Below are 19,364 nucleotides of genomic sequence, written 5' to 3'. Positions count from 1 at the left end.
CCTTCCAACGTCCTGCGCTCTTCAGACAAATTGCATTGCCCTGATCAACAATCTGACAATCGCTTGCTTTACATTGGGTAAGTCAACATGGTGCGGCTCGAACACGACGGGCTGGCTACATGGTCGACAACTTGGTCATGGCATCGTCAATCGACGCCAGATAAGCCTTGAGGTGTGCAGATGGCACGCGCCCGGTTGAGAGATCGCCCTCGATCTCGGCACGGGTCGATGACCGCAGCTGCGCCAGGCGAGCATAGGCCTGCTCGCGCTCAGCGGCGCCGGTGGCGGCGGCTTCGCGGTTGGGCGGGGCATTCTGCGAGCCGTACGCCGATGGCGCCCTCGGGTGGGCATACTCAACGTACTCGCTGCGGCGCTCCAAAGGCGGCTGCACTTCGCGAGTTGGTGCCACCCGGGTCAGAGCTGGCGGTCGGTGGGCGTGGCCAGAGCTCGCGTGATCGAGGTCTGCTGAGGCGAGCCCACGCCGCTGCCGCACTTCGTATGACGGGTTCAGCGCGCGGAGAGTGCCATGACTTGAGGCTTGGGCTGCCGGCGGCGGGCGCCGCTGCAGCGGTGGTGTCATCCGTGATGGCGGCGGCATCGGCGTTGGTTGGGGCACGTCTTCGCCCAGCTCGGCCATCTGGGCGCGGGTCGACGTCTCCAGCTTGGCAAAGCGGCGCGCGAGGATGCGGAGGCGGACAATGCCGCGCACAACATGAGCGGCGACTCGGAATCGGCGACGGGCGGTGCGCTTGCGTGCCGCAACCGCAGCCGACCCTCCAAGCTGGAGCTGCTCCTGATGGACAGCACCGAGGCGGGAGAGATACGACATGGTCGCCATCTCGCACGCCTCAAAGCCGCCGAGAAGGAGGATGAGGTACTGCTTCTGGTAGATGAGCGAAGCCCGGAAGGCGTTAGCACGCTCCAGGTGGTGCTGCAGCATCCGGAAGCCAAGCACGGCCTTGGTCGCGCTGACGTGCTCCTTGTCAAGCGCTACGGTGAGAGAGACAACCCGGGCTTCGAGCGCCGTCACCTTGTCCGAGGCAAAATTTTGCGCACTGCGCCGCTCGTTGCCCCGGGCGCGCTCGCGCTCAACCTCAGCCTGCAGCTCATCGGCCAGCGCGCGGAGTCGGGCGTTCTCTTGGCGGGCCTGACTCAGCTCACTGACAGTCCGCGCCCGCTCTAGCGCTGCCATCGAGGCCTGCGACGCGATGGCGGTTGTCTCCAGCGACCGCTCGCGATGCGACGCGTCCTTGGCAGCAAGCTCGCGACGGGCAGCAGCCAGCTCCTCGCGCAGCGCGCCAACTTCCCGCCGCGAGTCCTCCAACTGGTGCCGGGCGTCGTCGAGCTGGACCCGAACAGTGTGCGCTGAGTTCTCCAACTGCGACTTTGCAGATGCGTTGGCAAGCGCCTCGGCCGCCCGTTGAGCCTGGGCAGTCTCGAGCTCGCCACGTGCAGCCGCAAGGTCGGCCTGCATACGCGCCACACTTGCCTGCGCACGCGCCACCTCTTCACGAGCGTCAGCGGCCTCGGCAGCGGCCTTGGCCTTGACCTCCTCGGCCGCCGCTGCCTCATCGCGCTTATCGGCAAGCTGCAGAGCGAGCTCAGAAATCTCGGCTTGGTGCCGCGCCGCTGACTCGCGGGCAGCTGCAAGCTCGTGCTCGCGGCTCTCGGCAAGGCGATTGGCTTCCTCAGCGCTTCGCTTGAGTCGGCGGCCCTCCTCGCGGGCACTCCGCGCGTCGGCCCTTGCCTCGTCCAGCTCCTCACGCAGCGAGCTGAGCTCGACGTTGGCAGCCGCAAGCGCACGGCCGTTGTCATCGGCAAGCAGTGCCGCCGCTTCAAAGTCGCGAGTGATCGAGTCCTGCACTTGCTGGGCAGAGACGGCTGCAGCTCCAACCTTGGCTTCCCACGCAGCCCGCTCGTTCTGCAGCATGGATCGGGTAGAGGCAGCGGCGTTGCGAGCGGTGGCAACTTCGGCATTTGCCTCGGTTAACTGCTCGCGCAGCGCCTCGGCCGAGCCCTGAGCCTGGGCCAGCTCAACTCGTGCCGAGCGCAGCTGCGAATCGAGCGCAGCCCGCTCGAGCTCAGATTGGGCGAGGCGAGTTTGGATCTCGACGAGCGTTGTCGACGCCTCCGTTCCGATCTGGCGCTCTTGGCCGAGGAGCGACTCAAAGTTGTCAGCGCGCGCCTGGACGTTGGCCAGCGCAGCCTCAGTCTCCCGCAGGCGGCCCAGTTCCTCCAGCAGTGCCATGCGCTCGCCGTTGAGCCCGTCGTACTTGGACTCGAGCTCGGTTTTTCTTGCAGCAGGAGTGCCACTGAGTTCTCCAGCGAGCCGTGGCTTCGTTTGGCCCGGCGCAGCTCATCGTCGCGAGCGCGGACCTCGGACCGGCACGTTTCCAGTTCGGCGGCCAACGAGTCAAACTCGGCGCGGACGCGCTCGAGCTCATCGGCAGCAGCCGATGCAGTATCAAGCGCACCGTCGCGAGTCCGCTCCAGTTCGGCCACCTCGGCCCGACACTGTTGAAGCGCTCGAGTCAGCTGTGAGATCGAGTCCTGTGCCCCAGCGCGCTCGCTCTGGACAGCTTCCAGCTGGGCCCGTATCGAAGCAAGCTCGCCCTCAACGGCTTGCTTCTCGTGAGCGAGTCGAGCCACCTGGGCGTGTGCGTTGGCAGCACTCGCTTCAGCTGAGGCAAGGTCAGCCGCGGCCTGGTCCCGGATTCGGTCGGTCTCACGGATGGCCGCTTGAGTCTTGTCGCGGGCGCTTTCGAGCTCAACCCGCAGCCGGTTGGCCTCAGTCGACGCCGCAAGCGCTGTTTGCGAGAGCACCGACTGGGAGCCCTGCATCTCGCTCAGGTTGGTCGAAATGGTCTCGACAAGCGACGACGAGTGAGCCTGGGCCTGGGCCATGTGCTGGGTCACGTTGATGCGCAGCTCGTCAAGGGCGCGGTCCTTTTCGGCCACCACACGCGCGTGCTGCTCCTCACGGCTGCGGGCCTCGTGGGCAACCCGATCGCGGTCGGCCCTCATCGTTTCGATCAGCTCGCGCAGCGCAGCATTAGCCTTGACCTCGTGCTGCCAAAGGCCGCGGAGCGAGACCAGGTGCATCTTGAGCGCACCCATCGGATTAGACGACGCAAGCGCTCGGTTAAGGACCTCGCCCGGCGTGGCGGGCTCAGCAAAGCTTGTGGTGCGTGCAGGGCTCCAGAGCGAAGCGCCAAGCGACGAGCCCCCCAGCGCTGATGCGCCCAGTCCGCGCCGGGCCGACACAGGCGTAGCCGGCGCCAGATAGCCGCGCAGGTCTTCGGCTTCGCCCAGCGATATGTTGATGGCCTGGCGCGGCGGCGAGCTAGCAGGAGCAATGACGGGCGCTGGTCGTTGTGCGGCTGCGGTCACTGCGGCCTGCGCTTCCTCCAGTTGCCGCTCGAGCTCGTCAGCCTTGGTCTTGCACTCAGCGTGCTCAGCCTCAGCCGTTGCTAGGCGTTCGGCACACTGCTGGTGGTCGACAGACTCCATCTCGTACTGGAGCTGAAGAGCGGCGAGCTTGCTCTCACACTTGAGCAGTTCGGCCTCGACGGCTTCGAGCTGTACGGTAGCTTGCGAGTTGTTGGCCGACTGGCGCAGCTCCTCCAGCTCGGCGAACTTCTCCTTGCAGCTGGCGTGCTCGGCCTCGAGGAGCTCGAGGCGAGCAACGCATTGTCGATGGTCGGCAGATTCCATTTCGTGCTGAAGCTGGGCCTCGTCGCGCTCCAGCTCCAGCGCTTCGATCCTGCCGAGCGCCTCGTCACGCTCGAGCTCAAGCGCATCGCGCTGCAGTCGCGCCTCATCACGCTCAAGAAGGAGGCTGTCAATTTCAGCAGCCGATGGCACAAGGGCCTCGACCTCGTTGAGGCGCGCCTCAAACATGGTCTTTTGGGTCTTGGCCGCCACAACCGCGCGGGCGAGCTCCTGCGGCCCGGCGCCAGCAAGCTCGCGAAGGTGACTCAGATCACGCCCAAGCTCGGCATTGGAGCGGAGCAGAGCCGAGCGCGCGGCTTCAAGCTCAGTAAGAGTGGCCTTGGCGGCCTCAAGCTCGCGGACCAGACCTGCGTCGGCGGCAGCAGCAACATCGGCGGATGATGCCTGGGCCACCAGCGCGGCCCGGTCCTTGGCATAGACCTCCTGCTGGCTCTTCAGCATAGCGGCCGACTGGCGCTTAAGGGCAGCGGCGTTGGTCACCGCCTGGCTGTACTGCGCCTTGAGCTGGTTGATCTTGCGGGTCCGCAGATCAATGTGCCGAAGGAGAGCATCGAGCCACTTGCGGGGGTAGGCGGCGAGTGAAGCATTGTTGAGCGAGTGACGCCCAATGCCGAGCGCAGTCAGCGCCTCTTTGACCCAGCGGAGGACCTCCCACGCCGAGATGGCACACGAGCCCGGAGCGGGCTCGCTGGAGGCCTCGCTCAGCTCGCGGCGCGGCATCGAGTGGTCGGCAAGCGACTCGCCAAACGCAAGCAGCAGATCAAGGTCGTCGGTCTGGCCGTCATCAAAGCTTGGCATGGCAAGGCCATCGAGTGCCTCGGTGGCTCCTGACTGCGGGTTTTCGTACAAAGCGATACGCTCCTCGAGCACGCGGTTGGTACGGCGCAGGTGGGCAAGCTCGGCAACGAGGTCTTCGACAGTCGTCGGCTCGGGAGCAAGGTTTGATGGCTCCGGGACGGACGCGTTGCTCTCGTGGAGCGAGCCCGATGACGAGGTCGAGAGCGAGAGTGCAGTGTCTCCGCCAAAAGCGGGAGTGACGTCAACGCCAGCCCGGGCCGAGAGCGCCTTTGCGGTGGACATGGAGAAGAGGAGCTCGTTAGCTCGTGCGTTGTCGTCGTCGTCGGACAAGTTTGGGAGCTTGGCGCGCTGGCCGGGGTACTTGAGCTTGAGCTCGCGCGGGTGGCCGCATGCATCGACTGACGAGGCGGCAACCGCCTGCTCCATCAAAGCCTCCTTAAGAATGCCGACGAGCACCTTTTGGTCGGCAACGGTGTCCTGCGCGACGCGGAGATCGTCTTGCGCCAGCTGAAGCTGCCCTTGAGTGAGGTCATTGCCGCTGGGCTTCCCTGGCGCCGGACCTCGTGCTCGAGGGTATCATTCTGTTCGAGGAGCGCCAACACCTGTTGCCGCATGGGATTGATCTCGCTTTCGAGCGAAGAAACTTGCAGCTGGGTCGATGCCACCTCGACCTTGAGATCCTCGACCTGGGCGACAAGATCAGCCTTGTCAGCCTGCAGCGTCTCGCACTCGCGCTGAAACGCTGCCACAAGCGTCTCATTCTCGGCGTTACGGCCTTCCACAGCCTGAGAAGCGTCTGCGAGGGCCGTGAGTTCAGACTGCAGCGCATCGCGCTCGGAAGTGAGCGCCGTCAGAGTGGCCTCGTTCTCAGCGTTGCGGGCCTTGAGCGTCTGCGACAGGTCGGTGAGTGCAGCGAGCTCGGATTTGAGAGCGGCATTCTCGGACCTAAGGGCTCCCATGGTGGCCTCGTTTTCGTTGTTGCGAGCCTCAAAGGTTTGCGACAGGTCGGCGAGTGCGGCTTCCAGCGAGCGGATTTGCCCCTCCAGTTGGGCCGAGTCCGCCGATGATGCCACAAGGTCGTCGCGCTCTTGCTCGAGCAAGTCGCACTGGGTCTGAAGCTCGTCAAAGTCAGACTGACGCTCGAAGGCCTCGGCTTCCAGCTGAGCAACAGTGCTTAGGGCGGCGTCGGCGCTGGCCACGGCTGTCGCGGCAGCGGCTTCGGCCTCGTCCAGATCACTCTGAAGCCGGCCAATGAGGCTGGCAGCGCTGAGCGCCATCGGCAGGATCTCGTCGGGGTGGGCGGCAGCAGGCGCATCCGACCCGAGAGCGTCGATGAGGGTCTTGGCCACCTCACGGGAGACCATTTCGTGCGTATCGAGCGAGCTCTGCAGCTCAGTGCACGACATGCAAGCTGCAACGCTGATATCGAGGCTCGGGTCGTCATCACGAAGTGCGTCCAACTCAGAGGTGAACTTGTCGTTGTCGGCGGCAGCGGCAGCAGCATCGCTGGCGGCACTTTCGAGCTCGGCGATGCGGGCGTGTGCGGCCTGCAGCAACGAGTTGAGCTCAGTGTTACGGTCCGATTCGCGGCGAAGGCTCTCCGTCAGCGACTCGACCTGCTTAGAGAGTGACTGGACCGACTCGATGTGCGACTTGGACGAGGTGTCAACGTTCGAGCGAGCTTCGTCGCGCTCGACTTCGAGCCGCTTCACATCCTGCTTCAGTGCGATGAGCTTGGTCTCGAGCTCGTCGTTGAGCTTGGCAAGACTGACTGCATCAGTGGCGGCGAGCTTGGCACTCGCCAGCTCGTCAAGAGCAGCTGCAAGCTGAGCGCGGAGCTCGGACTCGACCTTTTCAGCCTGCGCAAGCCGCTTGTGCACGTCGGCGAGCGTAGACTGGGAAAGTTCGTAGTCGGACTGAAGCTGGTCGCGACTGGCCGACAGCTGGGAGAGCTGGCTTGCAGCATCAGTAGCCTCGGCTGAAACCTCTTTCAGCTCTCCAGCCTGCTCGTTGATCCGGGCCTGCAAGTCGTCGTTGATGGTTGTCAGCCGCTCGACGCTTTCTGTCAGCTCCGCGACAGTCATGTGGGCAGCGCCGGCCTCGGACTCGAGCTGTGCGAGCTTGGTCTCTGCAGCGGCGGCCTTGTTCTCAGCAAAGTCAAGCTCTGACTGGGCGGCAGCGAGGGTGGTGCGGTCGGCAGCGGCTTCGGCCCTGGCGGCCTTGAGCTCCTTGGTGGCGGCGTCGAGCTGGGCAGCTAGGACCTCGCGCTCTTGATCTGCAGTCTCCAACTGGGCAAGATGGGTGGCGTCGTCGTCGCGTGCCTTTGCCAGCTCGTCGCTGAGGGAGGCGAGATCATTGCGGAGACTCGCCTCGGCTTCACGCGACTTGGTCAGCTCGCTCTGAAGCAGTTCGATGCGGGAGTCGGCGTCGACCAGGTTTGCGTCAAGCGTCTTGATCCGGGCCTCACGGGCCGAGACCTCGGTAGCAAGCTTGGCCTCGCGGTCGGCGGCGTCGGCGGTGAGCTTGCGGAGCTCAGCCTTGGACTTTTTCTCGCCGGCGGTGACTGCAGCAAACTCGCCGCGGACGGCGCGAAGCTCGGTGGCCAGCCGCTCGATCTCGTGCTGGGCAGCTACGAGCTCTTCGGCACTCTTCGCAGCTGCTGACGAGGCAGCGGCGGCGAGATCGTCGCGCTCGCGAGTGGCGGTGGCAACAAAACTGTCGAGTTGGGTCACCTGATCGTTGAGGGTCTTGTTGAGCTCGTTCGCCTCTGCTGCCGAGTTGCGGGCGTCGGCAAGGTCACGCTCGAGAGCGTCGATGCGGTTGTTGAGGCTGTCGATTTCGTCGCGAGCGGCCTTACCGGCTTGCTCGGCTTCAGCAAGCGCCGTCCGAGTCTGAGCTGCCTCATTTTTCGTTGTCTCGAGCAGCGAAGCATGATCGTCGAGCTTGAGCTGAAGCGACTTAAGGCGGTCGCCGAGTGCAGCACGGTCGGCCTTGAGCTCATCGAGCTCGATGGTGAGCTTCTCGTTGGTCTCTGTCAGCTCCTCGTTTTCCTGCATTGTCTCGTTGATGAAATCGTCATACTCCTTTGCCTCAGCCGCGGCGAGATCAAGCTCGTTGGTCTTGAGTTGCTGAAGATGGGCTCGCTGCGAGTCGATGATCGACTTGAGGTTCTGAGCGCGGCGGTTATGCAGTGTGGCAAGCTTGCGGACGCCTTCGACAATCGAGGCATTGTCCACGTGCTCGGTGCTCTTAAGTGCGGCAGTGAGAGTGGCCACGGTAGCCTTGAAAGCGGGCTGGACCGTGGTGTCCTCTTCAGGCACCTCGGCCGAGACAAAGCGTGAGGCGAGCGATGCCTCCTGCGGCGTGTGCTCAAAAGTGGGGGGAGCAGAAGACTGCGCGGGCGTCATCGGCGAGAGCATCATGAGCGACTGCAGGTACGCTGTGGGATCATCGTCTGTCGAGCCGAGCGAGGGCCCATTCTGCGGTGGAGTAGTTGGCGACGCCGGGGCAAGATAGTCCGCGAGCGCGTCTCCCCCAGGCGATCTCGGTGGCGTTTCGGGTGGAGGGGTCGGTTGGAGGTAGTCATCGAGCACGTCTGCTACGTCAGAGGCATTGTCGTCGTCATCGGTTGCCAGTAGCGCCACGTCGGTCGAGTCGGTGGTAAAGACGGAGGCCTCGGGCTCGGTCTCACGTTCGGGTGTTGCCGGGCTCTGGCCGGATCCGGTCTCGGCCTTGCCACTCCGATTCTTGCGGCGCTTTCCCCTTTTCTTGTGCTTGTTAAACTGGTTTGCGGGGGTGAGTGATTGGGGAGGGGAGGTTGTGCAGGCGGGGGGGGGGGGAGGGGGGAGGGGGGGTTGGCGCCAAAACGAACCTGCTCGCGCCCTTTTGCGAGCAGCTCCTCGCGGTTTGTCGACATGGTGTGCGAAGGAGCAAGAGTCCAAGCGCGTAGAGGCGAGGCGGTGTAATGCCGGTGGTGTGTGTTTGTGTTGACGGGAGCGGCCGTTCGGGCGGAGGTGCGGGGAGAGTGTGGGTAGGGTGGGGTGGTTGAGCGGCGCGTCGTGATCGCGATCGCGATCATGATCGTGGTCCGGCAGGAAAAGGTCGTGCGACGGTGGGCAGCGGGCGACGGTGGGCAGCAGAGGGCACCACTCGACTGCAACGCGTCATGGTATGTAGCACGGGCGGGGTTGTTTCAGGCAAGCGAAGGCTAGCATGGAGCATCGGGAGCGAGGAATGGGTGCACAGAGTGGTGTAGCATGACGCTGTGTGGCCCGATGCTTGATGGGTGAACATGGCTGTGTGGCCTGTGGCTCGAGAGGGGGAGGGGCAGGTGGTGGGGCGACGATGCCTGGTGACGGCGGGGTGACTCACTGCGGGGGGGGGGTGTGGACGTAGGCTGCTCGTATTGCCCCTCTGTTCAACCGTGTGCTGATCCGGCGCTCCAAGCCTGCGGAGAAGACCGTTGGTGGAATTCTCCTTCCGGAGTCTGCCCAGGACAAGGTACGTGGTGTTGTGGAGGCGCTGCTGCCAGCCGAGGTGTCCGGTGAAGATGGCTCACCTTCGTGAAGCGACGCCCATCCCACGTTGGGGAGTCCTGCCCTGCCTGGTGGGCTGTGCTGGCGGTGAGCGAAGACCAAGGGGAGCTCATTCGGGCGAGGACTCACAGTGGAGCATGTATATGCTGGTGTGTATTCTGGTGTGTGTGTGTGTGTGTGTGTAGAACAACGAGGGTGAGGTTGTGGCTGTCGGTCCTGGCCGTGAGGAGCGCCCTGTTGCGGTCGCTGTCGGCGACAAGGTCCTCCTTCCCGAGTACGGTGGCTCCAAGATCGGCGTTCCTGGCGAGGACGATCTGTTCCTCTTCCACGACGACGACATCCTTGCTGTTATCAAGGAGTAATAGTTGGCTCGCACCAATGTCTTTGCCTCTCCCCGCAAATGAATGCGTGTGATGCCTGTCTGACGATGCCTGGCTGTGTTTGAAGCAGAAGAGGGGGTGGGGAGTGGGGAGTGGGGGTGGAGAGATCATTGTCCAGCCTGGCCTTGACCATCGGGCTGGCTGTGAGCATAGTCATCACGATGCGGGGTGTTGATACCAGCGGCATGCCTCCTGCTTGTTCACTAGCTGCTTGGTACACAACTACGTCGCAGGTGTTGCTGCTCCCGCCGCGGCTCGAGGAGGGCGTGATCGGCTCAGCATGCCAGCTGGCATTTACATCTGTAGATGATCAAGGGTATGGTGATGGCAGTAGATCGGGATACTCGCTGGTAGCTCGAGTGTTTGCGGAGATGAGGATACGCAGGGTGAGAATGTGCGTTTTTTTCAGCCACACAAGATCTCCGCTTTTTCAACACTGCTGCTCTGCCCATCTCTGCCGATGGGCAAGGCAGCGCCAAGGCAGCCAAGATAGCTTAAAGGCAGCGACAAGACGGTTACGCCACACCTTGCACCCCTGATTTCACTCTCATGACGCCAGAATGCCACAATGTCAAAGAGCCTGGCCTCCTGTGAGCTTATTACGCCACTGGCGCCACTTTCGCCACCACCTCTCCCCAGCCAGCCAGCCAGCCAGCCAGCCAGCCAGCCAGCCAGCCAGCCAGCCAGCCAGCCAGCCAGCCAGCCAGCCAGCCAGCCAGCCAGGCAGACTGAGAATGAGAATGGCATCATCCAGAGTGGGGCATGATGTTATAGAGGAGGCAGCAACAGCGTTTGTGCACGAGCCGTCGGCTCGGCTTGCCTGCCCTATCTGCACAGAGACGCTCCGTGCGCCTGCCCTCACTCCCTGCCGGCACACCTTCTGCACCCACTGCATCTTTCAGGCCGTGGCCCTCAAGCCCGAGTGTCCGCTCTGCCGCGCCGTCCTCGGCTCAGACGACATCCATCCAAACCTCCTTGTCCAGGATCTGCTCGACGAGATGGATGTGTACTGCCCGTTCCGCTCTGCCGGTTGCACAGCCATCTTCCCGCTGGCAGAGCTCGAGGCCCATCGAGTGGCCTGCGCCTCGCGCCCGGCCCGCTGTCCCTTCCGCAAGCACGGCTGTGCCTATGCTGCTACTTGGGACGCTGTCAACGCCCATACGGCGCCCGATGGCGACTGCCCGTACGCCAAGGTCACCACCTTTATCAGCGAGACCTGCTCCAAGATCGAGGTGCTCGAAGACGCGCTCGCCCGCAAGTCCGAAGAGGTCGACGCCCTCCGCGCCGCACTGTTGGCGCTGGCCAGTGCCGACGCTGCCGGTCCGGTGGCGAGCATTGCGCCGGAGCTCCGGGCGCTGCTGGAAGAGAATCTTCCGGAGCCGATCGCCACCCGCCTCGGCCTTGGCCAGTCGGCGAGTGTTTGTGCCGGCGCATCCGCAAGTGCCGCCGTGGCTGACGAACCCGAGCCTGGCACGCCATCGCTGAGATCGCGCGCGTTGTCGGCCACGGCTGGCCTTGAGGTGTGGAGCCCGACGCGGCTCGAGTGTGCACGGACGCTCAAGGGCCACACTTCGGGTGTGACTGCACTCTGCGTCGGCTCGGCCTACCTTTACTCGGGCTCGCAGGACACCACCATCCGTGTCTGGTCGCTCGAGACCTTTGAGTGTCTTGCCGTCCTGCAAGGCCATGCTTACACGGTGTGGGCCCTGGAGGAGGCCTTTGTCCCGGTCCCCGACGAGGTCTACTCGGACTACGACGACGACTCGGACGCACCGCACGTCTCGCGCCGCCTCTTCTCGGCATCGTCCGACTTTAGCATCCTGGTCTGGGTCGCGTCGCCGGCGGCCTCGTCTGCTCCGCACTTTGAGCGCGTCGGCAAGCTTGAGGTCCACACCGCCAAGATCTACGCCCTCCGTTACGAGCCGCTGGCTAATGTCCTCATCTCTGGCGACGCTTCGGGCACACTCTGCTTCACCCACGCCTGGTCGCTTGCTGTTCTCGCCTCGGTCAAAATCCGTGACGCCGGCATCTCGGCCCTCACCCGTGCCGGCGATCTGCTCTACATCGCTTCGGACGACGGCACTGTATCGCTTCTGGACATCAGCCGCTTGCTGGCGCCGCTGGCCGATGTGAGCAACCTCGAGCTTCCCGAGCCGGTTGTCGTTGTCCAGGCCGAGTCCAAGATCCTGGCTCTCGCCCTCGCCGGCGACTATCTCTTTGCCTCGTGCTCCTACACCATTGGTGTTTACAATATGGCTCGTGAGTACGAGTTTGAAGGCGTGCTCAAGGGCCATCGCTGGCCGGTGTGGCAAATGGAGGTCGTGACGTCGAGCGCCAACACCTGGCTTGTCTCAGCCTCGTTTGACCACCGCATCATGATCTGGGCCGTGGATCCGGACCACGTTCGCGCCCAGCCCATGGCTCCGGCGTCATCTCACGCTTCGAGTGCGTCCGCACCCTCGACGCTCACCATGGCTACATCCACGCCCTTGCCCAGCGGCCGGCGGCTTCTGCCGATCCGCGCCACATCCTAGCCTCGGGCTCGGGTGATCGCACCATCCGGGTCTGGATACCTGTGGTTGCTCCGCCACCCGCCGCGTCGTCATCGTCGCCGTAGCGCGCTGGTTTTTAACCCCACTGGGTTTTGGCAACATAAAAATTGCGCCCACGCCACCACTGGGCCTCGGCCTCGGCCTCGGCCTCGGCCTTGGCTTTGGTTTTGGCCGCGGCGGCCGCGACAGGTGTGGCGGGTGCGAGCAAGCTGCTGTCATCGCTAGGCGCCAGCGGTTCGTCAAGCGGATCGGCACCGACCGCATCGCCACTGCCACCATGCTCAGTGCCGGCTTGAGGAACAATGACCGCGCGGCGTCGCCGCCGCGGGCGGCGGCCTTGGACTGGCCGAGCCGTCTCAGGCGGGACGGGCGGGAAGAGCGGCGGGAGGGCTGGTGCCGGTGCTCGCTTGGGTGGAGGATGCGGTCTTGAGGACTCGACGGCAGTTCCTTCCGCTCGCGCGAGAAGATTGCCGTGAAGGAGCTGTTCGAGACGTGCAGCACGCGGCCCGGTGGCGCCCCACAGTGAGGTAGCGTCCACCTCTTCGACATCCTCTTCGTACTCGGACTCGAGATCTGACCCGGGCTCGACAGCCTCATTTTGCCCGTCATCGCCCGCAGAGCCGAGCGAGTCAAGCGAGAGCGCTGTCATGAGCTCGGTGAGCGAGGTCGACTTGGAGAGAAACATAAAGCTGGGGTCATCGGCCCGAGGGCGCTTGGTGATAGACTTTGTCGCCTCTGTTTGGTCTGCATCCACAGCCGGATCAGGCCTCGGGTTAGCGAGCTCGGCGATGGTTCGCGCCGGCGGCGCAACTCCGCCGCGAGCGCGGTGTACTACCGCCAGCCGGCTCATCACCGACCGCGCTGCCGATGAGAGCCGCTGCTTGCCTTGCCGCCTGGACGACTCCGCCATACTAGCCACATCGATGCGGTCTTGAGAGCGCTCAAACGGAATGGCCATTGTGCCCATTATGTTCCGATCTTCGCTTGAATCGCCGCTCTCGTCAAGCGCCACGGTCACGGCCGGCGTTTCGATGTCGTCGTCGGCTGCCAAAGCCGAGGGTAGCTCAAATCCAAAGTAGCCTGGTGCGATCGCAGCTTGCTGTGTCCGTGCCACTTTTGACGACAGGTGGGAGGCCTCGGCCTGCGAGTCGGAACGCACCAACCCTAGCTGTTCGTAGATCGAGACCCGTGACGACGAGACGGTGAGCGGAAACAGCTTCCCATCATCCTGCACCGGCGTGAAAACGGCGACCGCAAGGCCAGGGCACTCTTCACCGCCTCAGCTGCAGCGCGGAGTGAAGGCCGGCTCCTTGTTTCAGATGCGGGCGGCTCGTCGCCGGAAGCCTTTGGCGGCTGCTGGTGTGCAGCGGCGTCGCTCTCATCGCTTTCGTCATCCCCATTACCGTCGACATCGGCATAGGCCCGGACATTCCCGCCTCCGGCGGCAAAGTTATTGTCTCCACCTGCATTCTCGCCGTCGGAAAGAAAAGCAGGGCTGCCAGCGACCGCGGATGCGCGGCCCAGTCCGACGAAGCGTCCGAGGTTTCCGACCCGTTGAGTGCTTGTGGAGCCTGCGCGCTCCAGGCATTGCTTGCATCTGTTGCCATCGAGCTTTGCGACCAGGTGCGGCTCGTCTCACGCTCTGTGGTTGTCGACTCGCTCCGCGGCGTCGCTGCCTCGAGCTCGCCGCTTTCGTCGGTCTCTGATGGCGCCGTCTCGTGGCCTGGCAGCACGATCGAGTCAAACTTGGTACCTTGCAGCGCGTCGTCCCACACTCCTGTCGAGTCGAGGTCGGCAACCCGAACGCCGCTATTGCTGTGCAAGCTTCGAAACAGCCCACTGTCGGTGAAAGTCTTCTTGACAAGCGCCGAGGTCGGCATCGCGTTCTCGACAGCTGTTGCATCACTCGATGTGGAGGCTAGCGAGACAAGCTCGTCACTCGATGGTGTCCGCGGCGTCGCCGGTGGCAGAATCGGTCGCTGATAATCGAGCCTGACGACGTTTGGGAGGACAAGCGACTCATCGGCGTCCAGTGCCATGTCGGCGGCGTCAATCAAGCATGAAGTGAACCGTTCCAGCACGTCTGAGAGCGCCTCTGAACTGGTGGATGACACCGCATCGTGGCCTCCAGACACGCCGCTAGCACCAGGAGCGCCTGACGACGGTGTGTCCGTCTCGATGACGTCGCTACTGCACGTCACACTGCTCTTGGTCTCGTGGCTACTTGCTTTTCGCCCTCAGACTCGCCGCTCTCGACATCGCTAGCCACTTGCGCGGCGGCCTCGGCTTGCGCGGCGGCCTCGGCTTGCGCGGCGGCCTCGGCTTGCGCGGCGGCCTCGGCCTGCGCAGCGGCCTCAGCCTTGGCACGTGCCACAGCTCGCTCCTCAAATGAGCGCATCCGCGGCAGAGAAGCGACCAGTGCAGCAATGTCAACCTCGTCTTCGACGGCTTTGGTCTTGCTCGCAAAGACCAGCTCAGCAATGCGGCGGAGCCGCCGGTTAAAGTCGACGAGCGAAGCAAACGAAGCTCGCAAGTCCTCGTCCTCCACATCGTCAGGCACCTCAAAGAGCATGTCGTCGACTGAAACCTTGCCGAGCTGTGACTTCTCCTTGGCCTCCATAAACTGGGTGACAAGCAAGTCCAGCTCAGCAGCCGCCATCCGCACTGCAGCCTTGTGGGTTCGCTTGCGCTGGACGTGGAGAGTGGCAAGCGCGGCTCGCGCTGCACGCCGGACTTCAGCGTTGGGGTCATTGATTCGGGCATGATTCAGCTCATATACCACAGCGTCAGACCGAATGCTGGCTGTGTCCAGCATCTGCGCCAGCATCCGGCGCACAATCCATGACTCGTGCGTCCGCAGCACCACCAACATGTCGTCGAGCACCGCATTATCGGTCCACAGCCGCATCATGCGCACGATGTCGAGCGCCCGCGCCACAAGGGCCCACTCGCCGTGTCGCAGCAAGTAGCGGATTCGCAGAATGGTCGACTCGCGGAAAGAAGTCGTGGCTCCTTCGGACTCGTCTCCACGTGGCAGAGAATCGCTGACGAGCTGTTGCGGCACAGTTGTCATCCGGCCCTCGGCACGGACATTGAGCCCGCGGTCGAGCTGCGGCCGGACAAGATTGACGTCGACAGAGCCGAGCTGCGGAACACCTGAGAGAAATCGGACAACCTGCAGTGGTAGCGCGGACTCCCCGGCGGCGCCGCTGGAGTAGGCGACAAAGCTCGGGCTACCGTACCAGCTCTCGGACAGCAAGCTCGACGAGAGGGACTGTGCAGACGGCTCGGCTTGAAGCGATGTGTCTGGTGGCAAAGTCGACTTAGATGACTCGGCGTCAGATGTGTTGCCCATCAGCAGCGCTGCATCGCTCAGCACTGCCCGATTCAGCTCAGCAAGCGAGTCCGTCGAGCCTGACAAGACTACTGTGCTCGGAAGTGGCGGTGTGGTCTCGCTACTCGCCTCGCCATCACTGGTGCTGCTGCTCCAGCTTGCGGACGACAGCCGGCTGGGCGGGCACTCCTTGATCAAGAGCGCAAGGCCAGCGCCAGTGCCGGTTGGCAGCCCCGTTTCCTCGGCTTGCTGGCCTTCAAGCGTGCCACGCGTTGGTGTCCCTGGCGTCGCCAGCATGATGCGGAGTCGGTCGAGGTTGGAGAGCGACGCCGACGACGGGAGCGAGAGAAACGTGGCTTTGCTTGAGGCAAAGGCCAGCTTCTCGTTGTCAAACTGGACTGGCTTGTTCTCTGCTTCACGAGCATACTGCGAATGCAAAGCGCGCACATGAGGTGATACTCCGCTGCTCAGTGCCTCGGACTCGGCAGCAAGCGCCTGGGCGAGGTTTGATTCGGCCGGGATGAGGCCCGAGGCGAGCGCGTCCTGCAGCACGTGCCGTGGCCAGACACGGATGGGCAACGAACCGTTACCGGGATCGTCCAGCGCGTCAGCATTGTCCTCGATCTCGTCGTGGACATAGTCTCGGGCGCACATGCGGGTCGGCGGCAGGCCGGGATGCGGAGCCTGCGGGGAGATGGTGATTAGTTCGTCGAGCGAGATCGGAGCCGGAAAGTACGAGTCACGACGGAGGACAAGCATGGCGTTGTCGACACCAACGAGGACGTCAGCCTGCCCGTTGACGAAGCAGCAACAGTGGACCGCCATCTCCAGAAACAGCTCGGTGATGAGTTGGTTGTTGATGTCCCAAAACATGACGTGGCCTGACGACGTCGTCGTCACCACCATCTGCCACACAGGGTGATAGTCTGCGTCACAAATGGGCGCCTTGTGCGACTCTCGGGCAGTGACTGATTCGCCACTGCGTTGCATTGGGTTGATGCGGACCACAATGGATTCGTTCGAGACCTCGCACCGACTGCGGTCACGCAGAAGGATGGATGACGACGAGTCCAGAGCGTTGGCTTGAGAGTCCGATTCCGAGTCCAAGTCCGAGTCCAAGTCCGAGTCTGGGAAGGCGGCAGAGTCGGTTGCTCGGCGCAAGTTGGCGGCGCCTGAGCCAACGGGCGCAAAGGTGGAGGCTACCGTCGACGCTGCCCGCGACATCTGGCGCACACCCTTGGCTTTGAAGCCGTAGACCGAGAACAGACCGTCTGTGGATCCAATGACGAGCGCTCGATCTGAGACTCGGGTCGACGCAATTAGCGCCCCAGTCTCGACAGTAGCGTCGATGGTGGCGAGTTGGTGGAGCGACGGTGTGATGCGGTGGTAAGTGTTGTAGCCAAACGCGATGTGGGCAATGAGAACAACGCGCGTGTTGTGGATGAGGAGCGCATCAAACCGCGGCAGGTACTCGAGGCAGGCAACGGTGCCGGCAGCGTAGACCGGGATGCGGCGGATGATGTCGCCGTTGCGGTACATGTCGGCGAGGACGAGAGTGCCGGAGCATGTTCCACCCGCCACATAGTGCGAGGGGACGACAGCAATGTCCTTTGCCGGGTCGCGACCGGCCATGTTGACGTTCGCTAGGAACTGCGACTTGCGGGACTCGAGCGGAACGAGCGTGATGACTGAGAGCTCTTCGTCGCAAATCTCCGAGCGTAGCTCGATGTCGCGCCCGTAGTTGGTCCATGAGCGGATGTGGGCGGCGGGCGAGGTCGAGGTGGAGAAGATATGGATCTCGCGGTGCTTGGACCGCGACGAGTGGACGGCGGCGCCGACTGGGCCAAAGCGGTTGATGTCGGCGAAAGCGCGCGAGACTTTGTACTGCCGCGAACGGAAGAGGTGTTCGGTCTTGATCTCGCCACTCCGCATCTTGCGCGGCGGCGGGGCGGCCCCCTGGCTCACGGCGATGTCCGGGAGGTGGGCCTGCGACGGCGACGGGCCCAGCGCCGAGCGGGTGAGCGTCGTCCTCGATGAAGAGCGGGACCAGCTCTGAGAGCGCACATACGACGAGCGCTGGCGGGAGAGGGCGGAGTCGGGCCGCAGTAAAAGATGGTCGGAGCCAGGCGGTGGGCGGCGGGGCGAGCGAGAGACGTCGGCGTTTTCAGTGTCCGACGAGCCGTCGAGAAGGACGACCATAATCTCACCCTTGCGAAAGTACGCCACATCGGCCACAGTGCAGAATGAGAGCTGCGGGATGACCGTGGTGATGGTTGCGGCGTCGAGAGTCTTGAGACCGAGGGTGCCGTCGGCAAGCTGGTACAAGACGCGGCCGGGCTGGCGGGCACCCATGACTTCTGCGACGCGAGAGATGCCGATGACCGGGGCGCGGACAAGGCAAAAGTGCGAGAACGAGCGAGCCATGGACCACACGTCGATGGCGCGGTTGCTTCGGCAGTAAAAGGTGTTCGGCGAGATGAAGGCTCCGCCGAGGGCCGGCGTCGTCAAGTCGAGTCGGTAGAGCTGCTGGTGGGTGTGGATGTCCCAGACTCGGACCGAGCGGTCGAGCGAGGCTGAGAGCAGCAGTTCCGGGTTTCCGGGGTTGAGTGAGATCTGCGTGACGCCGGCGGCATGGCCGTCCAGAACTCGGACAAGGAACATGGACAGAGTCCAGATCTTGATCTTGCCGTCCATGCCCGAGGTGATGATCACCTCGGACTTTGGATCGCACACCACGCCGGTAACATGGCGACGGTGGATGTCGAGCGCGGCGCGCTCCGACGAGCCGATGACTGGGTCGAGAATGGAGAGGTGGGTGTCCCAATACACATACAGCGCAAACGACGAGTTGGAGACTGCAATACCGGTCACGTGCCGGGCGACCGGCGACCGCGCCTCAAATATGCGAGTGAGCGAGACGATGCTCTGGTGCAGCAGCGTGGCGTCCTTGGTTACTTTCCACACCACCACCGACTGCGAGCCTGCGCCAATCAGCTCGCTTCGGACCGGATTGTAGGTTAGGGCGTGGACGTCAACATAGTCGGTGGCCACCGACGAGATGAGCTCAAACCGCCAGTTGAAGATCCGCAGCGTCGCATCGACCGTCGCCCCGATGTAGACCTCAAACTCGGGGAGAAGGACAAAAGTGACGAGCCTGCGGATCCGCTGGAGCTGCATTCGCTTGATCTCGCGGGCGCCACGGTAGAGGTGGAGGCAGGCGTTGTCAAGGACTGCAAACGAGTCGCGCTTGGCGTTGTACGCCACATGGTGCATGGCCTTTTGCTCTGGATCGCGGAGTCTGCGGAGGAAGCGGAAACCAAACGGGACCGAGATGGTCTTCTTGCCCAGCCGGGCTGCAGTGTGCTCGTTGCCCTTGCCAAACACTTCGGCATTGCCACCGCTGCTGCCGCCACTGCCTTTGCTGCTCTGCGCCAGTGCCTTGGCCGACGCACCCGCTAGCATGGCCAGCTCGGCCTGCAGGGGATTCTTGCCTCATCCAGCGCCGTCCGTGACGCCGACACCACCAAGTCTCCAGCCTCCACAGCGGCAGCCTCTTCTGCGTCGAGCTCGGCCACTTGCGCCTGAATGGCGCGCATGTGGGCATCCGGCTGCGGCAAGCCTGGGCCATCAACCCCTCTTTCATCGTCGGCGCCACCCTCGCTGGCTGCCGCGACGGCTTCGGCGGCAAATCGGACTCTGGTGACTTTCCTGGCAGGAGAGAGCGCAATCATTTCACTATCACCACCACCCCTGCTTCTGCTACTTCTGCCCATTCTGCTGCTCCTGGTGCCCCTTGTACCCGTGCCATCACCTGCGCTTCCTGTCCGCGCCATGGCGGCTCTGATCAGGCGCAAGCGAGCGAGTGTGGCTGAATGGAGGGAGAGGGGAAGCAAGATAGAGTGTGGAGACAGAGAAGAGAGAGAGAGAGAGTGTGTGTATGTGTGTGTGTGTGTGTGCGTGTGTGTGTGTGTGTGTGTGTGTGTGTGCGTGTGTGTGTGTGTGTGTGTGTGTGTGTGCGTGTGTGTGTGTGTGT

At 63.6% G+C, this 19,364-nt stretch overlaps 4 protein-coding genes across 4 annotated transcripts; 2 read left to right on the top strand and 2 right to left on the bottom strand.

Moving 5' to 3' along the window:
• Positions 1–75: 75 nt before the first annotated feature.
• On the bottom strand, positions 76–8,446 carry AMSG_00455 (uncharacterized protein; the record flags this gene model as incomplete). Its single annotated transcript, XM_013907280.1, has 4 exons — positions 76–2,284; positions 2,314–5,043; positions 5,091–8,312; positions 8,402–8,446. The coding sequence occupies 4 exons, from the start codon at positions 8,444–8,446 to the stop codon at positions 116–118; spliced, it is 8,166 nt and encodes a 2,721-aa protein (XP_013762734.1). The 3' UTR covers positions 76–115.
• Positions 8,447–8,678: 232 nt separating this feature from the next.
• AMSG_00454 (uncharacterized protein) lies at positions 8,679–9,485 on the top strand. Its single transcript, XM_013907279.1, has 3 exons — positions 8,679–8,698; positions 8,926–9,030; positions 9,251–9,485. Exons 1-3 carry the CDS (start codon positions 8,696–8,698, stop codon positions 9,425–9,427), a joined length of 285 nt encoding a protein of 94 aa, XP_013762733.1. The 5' UTR covers positions 8,679–8,695; the 3' UTR covers positions 9,428–9,485.
• Positions 9,486–10,185: 700 nt separating this feature from the next.
• AMSG_00453 (atypical/Alpha/MHCK protein kinase) lies at positions 10,186–12,118 on the top strand (the record flags this gene model as incomplete). Its single annotated transcript, XM_013907278.1, has 2 exons — positions 10,186–11,847; positions 11,892–12,118. The coding sequence occupies 2 exons, from the start codon at positions 10,186–10,188 to the stop codon at positions 12,060–12,062; spliced, it is 1,833 nt and encodes a 610-aa protein (XP_013762732.1). The 3' UTR covers positions 12,063–12,118.
• A 748-nt stretch (positions 12,119–12,866) lies between these two features.
• AMSG_00452 (uncharacterized protein) lies at positions 12,867–18,794 on the bottom strand (the record flags this gene model as incomplete). Its single annotated transcript, XM_013907277.1, has 1 exon — positions 12,867–18,794. A coding segment is annotated over one exon (4,600 nt), but the record flags the coding sequence as incomplete, so codon positions are not given.
• Positions 18,795–19,364: the final 570 nt, after the last annotated feature.

Source organism: Thecamonas trahens (genome assembly GCF_000142905.1).
Source record: "Thecamonas trahens ATCC 50062 unplaced genomic scaffold supercont1.2, whole genome shotgun sequence".
In the NCBI taxonomy this organism is placed as follows: domain Eukaryota; order Apusomonadida; family Apusomonadidae; genus Thecamonas; species Thecamonas trahens.
The sequence above is the reverse complement of the archived record's forward strand: the minus strand, read 5'-3'. Positions and strand labels throughout refer to the sequence as shown.

Coding starts and splice junctions, on each gene's coding strand:
- AMSG_00454 (XM_013907279.1), top strand. Junction 9,031..9,250: donor CGGAGTCTGCCCAGGACAAG/GTACGTGGTGTT, acceptor GTGTGTGTGTAG/AACAACGAGGGTGAGGTTGT.